The sequence below is a fragment of the Cryptotermes secundus genome, unplaced genomic scaffold (assembly GCF_002891405.2).
Source record: "Cryptotermes secundus unplaced genomic scaffold, Csec_1.0 scaffold2299, whole genome shotgun sequence".
In the NCBI taxonomy this organism is placed as follows: Eukaryota; Metazoa; Arthropoda; class Insecta; order Blattodea; family Kalotermitidae; genus Cryptotermes; species Cryptotermes secundus.
The window spans coordinates 32,270-43,167 of record NW_019718031.1 but is presented as its reverse complement, the minus strand read 5'-3'; the positions used below and the strand labels follow the sequence as shown (position 1 = coordinate 43,167).

The following is a 10,898-nucleotide window of genomic DNA, read 5'->3' as shown; positions in this document are numbered from 1 at the left end:
GGTTTTTGTATGTCATTGAACAGTGTTCTGTCTCCTATGAGTAAATGGTTTGCTGCTAACAAACAAACTAATACACCTCAATATCCATTAAGTATTAGATATAATAATAAATATATAGAAGAGTCAGTACACACAAAATTCCTTGGCTTACAAATTGATAACCACTTAAACTGGAAATACCATATTGATCAGTTGGTTCCGAAGTTAAGTGGAGCATGTTATGCAGTAAGAGCTTTGTTACATGTCGGCAACATTGTTACACTTAAATCAGTTTATTTTGCCTACTTTCACTCTATAATGAAGTATGTAATAATATTTTGGGGTAACTCATCTGACAGCAAAAAGGTATTTACATTACAAAAGAAAATTGTTAAAATCATGGTGGACGTAAAACCTCAAAATTATTATAGAGAGCTATTTAAGAGATTACAGATCTTACCACTAATGTGAGTATGTATTTTCATTATTAAGCTTCATTATAAATAACCAAGAACGTTTTCAGACCAATTTGGATGTACACAGTGTTAACATGAGAAAGAAGCACCATCTCCATAGACCAGTTGCTAACCTGATAAGTTTGCAGAAAAGCGCATATTATTCTGGCATTAAAATTTTCAACAATCTACCGTCTAGTCTCAAAAGTCTAATGAATGAAAAGGCGCAATTTAAATTAGCACTGAAACGATACTTAAATACACACTCATTCTACTCTGTTGATAAAGTCCTACTGTCTAAAAACGACTCTTCCTTTTGAAAGGTTATGTACATAGCCTAAGTTGACAGTATTGACTTATACATATATGTGGATGTATTTTTTTTTTGTGTGTCTCAATTGTACTGTATTTATGGCTTTTGTATTTGTATGACTTGTTCCACATTCTAGAGTCATTCTGACTTACTTTGTATCTACGGAATGTAATGTATGTATGTATGAGGGTTGGAACTTTAATAGTGGCAACACTGCTGTAGAGACACCACGCAACGGAACCAAATAATGTTGCTTATACCACACGTTAATTACATGCCTACCTTACCTCAGAGCAAATGGACTCTCCCTTCCCACATCACGCGCATGCGCAGTGACGAGAAGAACAGAGCCTCTTGTTAGCTGACAGTCTAATGTAGTGTTGTCACGATGTTTTCGAAACAGGAACAATGGAGTTGGATAAATATTGAATGTGCCAGAGGCCGTACAGTACGACAGTGTCGTCAAGGCCTTGAAGAGGCTTGCTGGGAATCTGCAATGCCTTACAGAACAGTGGCAAGGTGGGTAAAAGCCTTCAATGAGGAATGCCAAAATGTGGCAGACATGCGTCGGTCAGATCGTCCTAGTGTCAGTGTAGAAGTGTATGCTCTTTCCACGTCACTGGAGAGTCATCGACGTGAGCTGGCCCGAGAGACAGGATTAGCGCATGCAACTGTGCTTCACATTCTGAAGGAACGCCTGGGCATGAGAAAAATTGCAGCATGATGGGTTCCGCATGATTTGGCAGAAATGCAGAAATGGCAAGCTGTGGCTGATTTGTTAAATCAGTGGGGCTGAGAAGTGCTGTACCATCCACCATACTCCCTGGACTTAAGCCCTTGTGACTTTGATTTGAGTCCTAAGATGAAGGAACCACTTCATGGCATTCACTTCAGAACTGTTTCAGAGATTCTTCAGGCAGTAGACTGCTCCATTTGAACTGTCAACACAACAGGCGCTGCTAAAGGTATCCTGCGACTTCCACATCACTGGCAATGGGTTGTACACAATGCTGGTGACTACAGTGAAGGACAGTAAAACTTCAAAACATGCATCTATTTTGTATCAGTTGTAAATAAATAGTTGCCACTATTAAAGTTCCAACCCTCGTATGTTCTGTAGGTAGGCTTTGAGGACATTTTCACAGAAACCCACATACTGGCACAGATATGCTCTGTGTAAAATGACATAGGCTTAGGATTCTGGGTGCATAGTGTATCCTGTTTGAGTATGGCAAGGTGTATGCTGGACAGATGGGCCACCTGATGGGACAAGGTATAATGAACATATATGATGCATACAATTATACCAGCTATATTAGTTGTCAGTGGCATGGCACAACATCCTGGCACAGCTTTATAAACTTCAAGGACACAATGATACTGGGGAAGAATGACGGAATACATGAACCACTTATCGAAGGAGGAGGTCTGGTTGCATCCCCATAATTCACACAGAGATATAGGATTCCCACTAAGCCATTTTGGTACCTGCCACAAACATAATAAGACAGAAGAGAGAACCAATAAGGAAAAACGTTGTAAGGAAGGGCCAGTGACTTGCAGTGTGAATTATGAGTAGTGACCAACTGTTCCCCGTGTGGTCTGTTCTGGGACAAAATGTTTGCTGAGTCTCCGGTTCACTGTTCCTCACATTGCCCAGGCTGGGATAGATGGCAAAATTTGTGTAAATACAGTATGTGAACACAACACTCAACATGAGCCCCTGATGATGGAGACAGATTTTTTGTGAAATGTCAGACACCAGCCCCACATTGACATGACTAATTGCCCAAGAAGACTGTTGTGTACTATCACCATAAAAGCTTTAATCATATACAGGGTGAAAATAAATATATTGTCACGTGTTGGATGTGTCACGCGACAAATAACTTCACGTGGGTCTTGGATTCAGTGAATCTTTATTGGACACTCAGTCTTACGCACCTTACAATTGTTATCACTTGAACTGTATTCTGCAGTGGCTATCTTTCAGCTGTCTTGTATGGCGACTAGGTTCCAACTGTGTTGTATGGCTCTCGGCTTATGTAGGTGTTCTGTGGACTCAGTAGAGGACACCTCTTGCCAAGGTTCGGTCTCACGTGTTTGGCGATCCGTTGCTTCAGGAACGCTCTTTATACACTGGTAACGAGTTTTGTCTCATCCATTGTTACTCAACGGCCTTCTGTTGTTCATCTCCGGGGAAACGCTGCTTCGTTGTTTCTGCAATTCCTATGCAACGGCCCACTGTTATTGCATTACCATGGAAGTGCTTATTCCAAACATGTGACAATATGTTACAGTGCTCTGTGGTAGATAGATGTGTTCAATGTGATCATATTTCATAAATGCACCCATGTCCCTATAGGCCCAATAACCTGGTCCCTTTGCTCCCCTGACTTGGCTCTACTGGATTTCTTTGTCTGGGGGTACATGCAAAGCCTGGCGTTGGAGACCCCAGTGGAGACAAAACATGATCTTGTGACAAGAATGGCAGTAGCAACTGGAACCATCTAGGAAATACCGGGAATCTTTCAGAGAGTTCAGCATAACATAGCCAGGCAGTGCAGATATGCAATGACGTCAGTGGACATCATTTTGAGCAACTTTCATAATGTAAAATGATGATAACATCACCTAAAACTTAGGCATCCTCTCAGAAACTTTTGTGGCTCTTAGTGCTAAAAGGAAGCATTTCCGGATATGGGTGTATTAGCAAAGTATGATCAGATTGAACCCATATATCTACCACAAAGTGTTGTAACATGTATTTATTTACACTCTGTATATCTGTTTGAGAGGGGACTAGGGAGAACCGTGAAAACCTGTTAGGAAATATGGTGTCTGAGCTGAGATTAAAACTCTGAACGTCCAAAATATGAAGTAGGACTACCAGCCACTTAAATATGATGTACAGTGGAAGCGAAGTTAAAGTTAAACATTTCAAACGGATTTTCACTGAAAACCAGTTGTCTGTATGCTGAAGCATAAGCTCTTTTGCTACCCTGCCACCCATGATAGCTGGATTGATAATGAGCCTGTCCACTCCATTCTGTATGTGTGTGTGTGTCTATATGAAATTTTTTAACATTCAAATGATATTCAGAAGTACTGGGTATTTGGACTTTGTCCATTGTCCGGTATTCTAAAAAACAGAAGAGAACACGTTTCAGAAACTGGATTTTTTTCTCTCCTTAGGTGAGGGGTGGGGAGATGCCTACTCTGTTGGTTCTGTTAAAAATAGCTAACTTCAATCACTGGGCAACCTGTGTCAGTATAACTACTGCTATATAAACATCTGAGATCAGGTTTTGTCAGTGGGAGATAACAGGAAAATATACAATAAAAATCATTGATTGAGGTTAGCTCTTTGTAACAGTCCCAACAGAGTGTCTCCCACCCCTTACCTGAAGACAGAAGCAGATCCAGTTATCACGTTTCTGTGTTCTTTCATGTTTTTTAGAATGCCAAACAATGGACAAGGTCCAAAAACCCAGCAATTCTTGGTGTTATACATCATCAATAGAAGAACCTTCTAGAAACTTCAGGTGGTGTGTATACTCACGATCAAAATAGATAAACGGGACTGGCATTAGCATTCATTGTAAGTGATGCAGATGTACCCGACCTGTAGCCCCTGAAAGAAGCTGTATGAAGCTGTATGTACCAAATGTCAAGTTTGGGCTATTTGTTTAGTGTGACAATAAAGTTACTGTACTGATGCTACTACAGTACTAACACCATCTATTGGGAATGAATTGGACTAGTTAGAGAGAAAGTTTATTTATATGATATGCAAGTTTCAACTTGTTTGGTTGATGCTTATGAGGATTACAAATTTTCTGGTGAAGTTAGTTTTTCAAAATGGGACAAAGAGCAGAAATTAAGTTTTGTGTAAAATTAAAGAAAAAGTCTACTGAAACGTTTGAAATGTTGAAAAGTGCTTACGGTGAAGAATGTTTGAATGGCATAAAAGTTTCGAAAGCAGCTCAGAAAGTGAGAATGCAAAAATTATAGATGAAAACAATGTGGACTGAATATTCTGATGGTAAAGATATTATTTGTCACAAATTTGTGCCAGAAAAACAGACTGTAAATGGTAAATTTCATAAAGTGGCTAAGAATAGTTTGTTCGCTCGAGTGCATTGTGTTAGACCTGAGTTTCAGGAAAGTGGATCGTGGTATCTTCTGCACGACAATGCACTGGCGCATTCTTAAAGCGTCATCTCCGAGTTTTTGGCACAATGGGGCATCCTTGTGTTATCCAATCCACCCTACACCTTGATTTATTTCTGGCTGACTTTTTTACTTCCTAAATTAAAAATTGTGAAGAAATGGACGAGATTCAAGGCTGTTTCATCAATCCAACAGACTGACATGAGAATTGAAAGTGAAAATGGGAAGAAGCGTTCTCTCAGACATACGATTAATTGTATGAATGATGTAAACATTGTGTGGAAGCAGGCGTGACTGTATTGAGTGATGGTATTAATAAATATTTTTGTCAGTTCAGGAACTTAATTGTCACACTGTATATACAGTATTTCTAAAATACATTACTCATTAAATGAGACATAATGTCCTGCAATGTAAAGTTTGCCATATTTGCTGTTATTTATTCACTATATTTTTATAGCATTTCCCATTTACATTTCACTTGCTCTCCTGAACTTGAATTCAAGAAAGCATTAGATGGAGGAAAATTTGTGTGATCCATAACCTTAAATTGTGAAGTCCTTGTATGGAGGAAATTTTAAATGGTTGTACACTGTGAAATTACATTTTCAACACAGTGTGCAGCTAGGAACAAGCACTAGATACATAATGTATCTTAATACATTGACAGATGAGGACATGACTTTCTTGTCAGTGACAGGAGATTATTTCTCATCTGTGTTATGTATCACTGTTTCCATAGTCATGGATTAGACTGTGCTTGTCCTGTTCCTTCTTGAAGAGTACATTGGTCCCTTCTGCATTACAGGTTTTGTCCCAAAATGATATGATAGACTTAGTACACTTGATTAACCAGCCAGTAGATTACAGATGGCTGAAAGAACTAGGAATAAGATGACTCCTGTGATATGATGAGAGTCAGTGGAACCTTACAGTGTTGAATTGGAGGAGGTTGGAGTTTTATGTGGTGCTACTTCTGAGAAGTTTGTGAAGGTGTGGAACTTAAAAGGGCTGTAAGTGCATATGAGGCTAATATAAACACGAAAGTGGGCAAGGAACTTATGAAGGAATTTGTTTCCGCTATGAATATGGTGAGAAACTGCAAGAACTTGAATACTGAAAATTGCTTCCGGTTTACATCAGGCAGGACTGTTAAAGAGGAACAAATTTTTCATGGTGTGATAACAAAATTCTTGTGAACTGTGACATCACTGTGTAACATGGACATGGAAAAGCATGGATGAACAATGGGAACTCTTGGATTTGTCACATTTGCTTGGATCACCAATAATGTTGTTACTGTACACTTTTTCACCAGCTGACCGAAGACACTGTTTTCACCAAACAGGAGGATAATTGATTACATGTATGACTCATAAGCCTTTGTTGTTGCTCTTTTATGTTGAATGTTATAATTTCATGTAATTCCTCTTTTTCTCTTCATGTATAATAAAGCAGCCAGTGAGCAGGGAGAGCAGGAATTGTGTGTGATATCTGATTTTAACACTACATTGTGTTGATCCATCTGTGTAGGTGCATCACGAGGCTTTGCTTTCGTCGAGTTTAACACGCTCCAGGAAGCCTCTCAATGGATGGAAATGAAACAGGTATCCTGAAGGCTCGCTCGGTTGCTCACTCAATCGCGCTAACTCATCCGTGTTGCCATCCCTATATGTCCAGATAGTGAAAACACATTATAATTATCTCAGCCATGATGTTCGTGCTGTATCATGTTGCGCTGCATCCTTCAAGTTGATTATTGTGGAAACAGATCTTAATTTTGAAGTGTGCCATCCACTTGACTGATGACTTGCCTCAGAGCACTTCCTGCATTTAAAAGTCTCTGCAAATGAATACTGCCCCATTAGGTCAAGCTTTATACTACATTCCAGTTATGGAAATTATTAATGTGTCTCACACAAGCATATTTGTTTACTCTGATCACTTATAAACATACAAAACTTAAAAAAAAAAGGGAAACCAATTTTAAATCTGTTCTGAGTTATACATCATATCCAACTAAATTAAATGTACAGAAATGATGTGAGGGAATTGCAAATGGTATGGATATACATTCTAAATGAAAGGGTACTTTGATTGATTGAGTCGTCCAAGTATGCTACATTGAACATTTGTTCTTTTTCATTCTTCAAATAATTTGCTGCCCAGGGGAATGAGTACAATCCTGTCTTTGTTTTGTTGATATTATATTGTTATTCTTGTTGATATGAGTCATTAATCTGTAGGAAAAATTGTAGCCATAAGTAACAGCATCTTTGAAGTTTAAAATAATGAATTTCTCTTTTGTTCAGTGTCATAATAATAATAATAATAATAATAACAATAATAATAGATTTTGTTATAGGCTGTTATATTTTGGTATTAGAACAGTGAAGCATGCATTGATCATATCCAGTATCAGAACAGCTGACCCTCTTGAAGTGGTTTTGTAATATATTTTCAAAAATAAGATCCCACTGTTTGAATCTTAGCTATGTAGGTACAGTATAATTTGACATTGTGTAAAGCATGAAAGTGCATCAGATTTGTAGGACATATTTTGGCTACACATCATTTCTTCTCTTTAAATCCTATGCTGTACCTCAAATTTGAGATTTTTGGATTCTGGAACAATTTTAATTAAGTGCTAAAATAAGATGCGTTCTCTGGAACTGAATGGCAACAGAGTGAGGGAAAGCAGAGGTATGGCTCCTATGCCGCTTGGACACTCTCTCGAGAGGGGGCTGCAAGCATGGTCGGGCAGGTTACGCCATCACTGCTTGATGCTAACTGGTTGTCATTGATTTGCTTTCAGGGTATATTGATGCTTCAAGATCAATATCGAGCTGTCATGCATTTCAGCATTCCAAAGGAAACACAGATTGAAAGAAATGCTCAGAAGTCCAGTCAGGACTGGATTTGTATTAAGGTATGTATTGTTGATGTACTTGCTTCCTAAGGATCTTAACTTTGGATCATTGAAATTGAATATTACATTTGGGAAAACTTTACTTTAAGGAATATTAAATGGAGATTCTGCTGAAGTAGTCCATTTGTATTTCTTTGGCCTGTTTAGTTTCTGCCATAAAAGAATAACTGCTGAGTTTCAGTTCTAAGTTACATTTTATATGTTGAAAATTTTAGGCTTGTGGGAGTCTCGATCTCAATTCAGACATGACTATTTATTTTCAAAATTTGAGAATGGTGTGTAGCCACTTTTGCGTTGTGCATCATGTTTGTGTGAAAGGGGATCAGTATTGTATTTGCCCAAATAGAAGATAAGTGTCTCTTCCCCCTTATTAAGGGTTACAAATCAGGGCCATAGTCATCAATTTGGATAGACATATATAAATTGTTGTGTGTAGATATTCTGCAGGAAACTGCCACAAAATAAGCAAATATGCAGCAGCCATCTGCCATTGTAAGTCATTACTGGGAGACTGGTGAAGACAGCAGGCTGAAAAGACTTAATTTTGTGCTCAGGTGAACTGTAAAGTGTGTGAATTAGTAAAAGATTCATAATACTTGAAGTCTTGAATCTGTGAGAGTTCAGTAAATCCAATTACCAATCCAAATGCTGTGTATAGTCACCAAAAATTGTAACAACTGGTGTCAGAAATTGGATTGGTTGGATTGATCAACTAATTGGGTTGAAGATTGCAGTGGATACTCATATCACCATACTATGGAGAAGGAATAAATGATGGCACGTCTGCTGGCTGAAAGAAGACTGAAATAAGAACAACCCAAGTCAAGGTGAACACCAATCTAAATGATATGAAAGAAGAAATGACAGCAAGGCTGGAAGCCAAGATAGAGGCAAATAATGAGAAGTATGAGGCCCTTCGAGTACTCTTCTCTCCTGGATGGATATCCATCAAGCCAGGGCAGACCATTCAAGAAGAATTGAATGCCAAGATGAACAGAAATCAAGAAAAGATGGAAGCAGTGATTGGGAGCGGCCAAGAGGAAATGAGGACTGTGATAAGCTCCACTTGGGCCGAGCTGGAAGAATCCATGAAATTTTGTGTCGAAGATGCCCTGGTGCCCCTCAACCACAGGACCCAGGGAACTCAGGCTGAGATAGAGGAAACTAAGACCCTAGTAGATACCACTCTGTGAGGACTGGAGACCATGATGGCTGAAGTGACTGACTCTATCGTCTGGGAACTCAAAAACACAGCTAGCCGAAGTCAAAGCCTGGGGCTCTTGCAAGTTCAGCGAATGTTCTGCCATTGAAGCCTGGGCTGAGCGCAGAGTCTTAACAAAGAATAGGAACTAGCGCAGGAATGGTGCACACCCATAAATTTGACAGATGTACTTAATTGTCCATGTTCTGACTCCAGTTCGAGACCATGGCAAAACACAATGGCTTGACACCTTGCAATAAGGTCACATGTCTGATAGCCACCTTGAATGTGCTTACCACGCATGTTCTACACTGTGGCGACCTACGAAGAAATTACTGTGGTGGTCGAGAATAGCTATGGTGACCACCACCTGGCAGCAACATTCCATTCTTAGCTGAGAAGATGGGTCCAGCACACTGGTGAATCTCTGCAGAATTTGCTGCTGCTATGGACAACTTGGCCCACTGTGCCTGTGTTGACTCAACCAAAGAACACCTCAGTAAGGAAGTGGCATGTGCATTTGCTGAGGTGTAAGAGAGTGAGACCTAAGGTGACAGCAACTTTTAGAGGTCAAGACAACACTAAGTGAGGCCCTCAATCATGCTGTTGAACTGATGTCAACCAGTATACCTACTGGGACTCTCTTGAGGCTCTAGCAAGTGAATGCAGGGACATTCTTGTCTGTCTCCCCGCCACTATACGAAGAGACTACTGATGATGACCTGTGATGAGCAATGTCACTTCTGGAGTAACCACTCCAATGTGAGGGAGGCAGAAAATGACTGGCACAGGAAATGAGATGGAAGACCTCAAAGAGACACACCAGAATTGGCGAGAAGATGTTATTGGTGACAGAGAAACAACAGAGAGGCAGTCCAGAGGGATGGCCAATCGGCTGAAAAAGGGGATGCCAGTGTACACATTAAGGCCCCCACCCCCACCCTCTGTCATAACAAAAGGGCTCATGCTAACCTAGTCACTAGTAACATGGCTGGGTCAGTGACAAACCATGCCTGGTGACCATTGACACTAGGGCATATGTGACTCGTTAGGCGTGACATCAGCACAGGATGGCCTGAAGGAAGCCGAACTTATGCTACATGGTCCAGACGGTGTCTGTGGAAGGTCTCCTGATCTTGATTGAAGTTTTCCTTACACTGACCCTGGGGTGGCCCCCATTGAAAATGTTGGTATCTGTCAGTATCACAAATGAGTTCATCTTGCAGCTGGACACCTGGGCACATACAATGCATCTGTGGACCGAGGGTGCCAAATGTTGCATCTTGCAGAGGATGAGGTATCACTGTGGGGCTCTATGGCAGCCAGGTGATACTTGAGTGGCACTGAGTCTTGAAAGTTGGAAGAGATCCTCGCCGAGTACGGAAACGTCTTTTCTGTGAAGAGCACTGACTGTGGTCAGACAAACAGTGTACAGCCGTATAGTTATGGAAAAGACCTGACTGATTTGCCAACCCTGAGTATGCTCCCCATAGCAAGACAGGCATATGTGGGCAGGTGCTTGAGGAAATGCAACAACGTGGGGTTATCAAAGTCAGACGGCCTCAGGTCATCCTGTCATTCTTGTATGGAAGAAGGACTGGGACCTGCAGTTCTGCATAGACTACTGGAAACTGAATGTCTCTTTCCCACTGCCCAAGATGGATGACACTTGTAACATGCTTGCTGGAGCCAAATGGTTCTCAACTCTGGATCAGAAGAGCTGTTATTGGCAGGTGAATCTGTATCCGGACGAGGAGAAGACTGCTCTCTTGAATGATCAAGTGCTATGGCAGTTCAGGGTCATGCCCTTTCGCCTATGCAGCATTCCAAGTGACATTTGAGCAGTTA

General features: G+C 40.4%; 1 protein-coding gene across 2 annotated transcripts in view; it reads left to right on the top strand.

Annotated features, from left to right (window-relative positions):
* Window positions 1–10,898, top strand: part of LOC111864899 (RNA-binding protein 5) — a gene marked incomplete at its 3' end in the record, with an annotated part of 76,154 nt that overhangs the window by 42,311 nt on the left and 22,945 nt on the right. For both annotated transcript variants that reach the window (XM_033751975.1, XM_033751999.1), the window contains 2 exon segments: window positions 6,454–6,527; window positions 7,736–7,849. In XM_033751975.1, coding sequence (XP_033607866.1) covers window positions 6,454–6,527; window positions 7,736–7,849 — 188 coding nt within the window.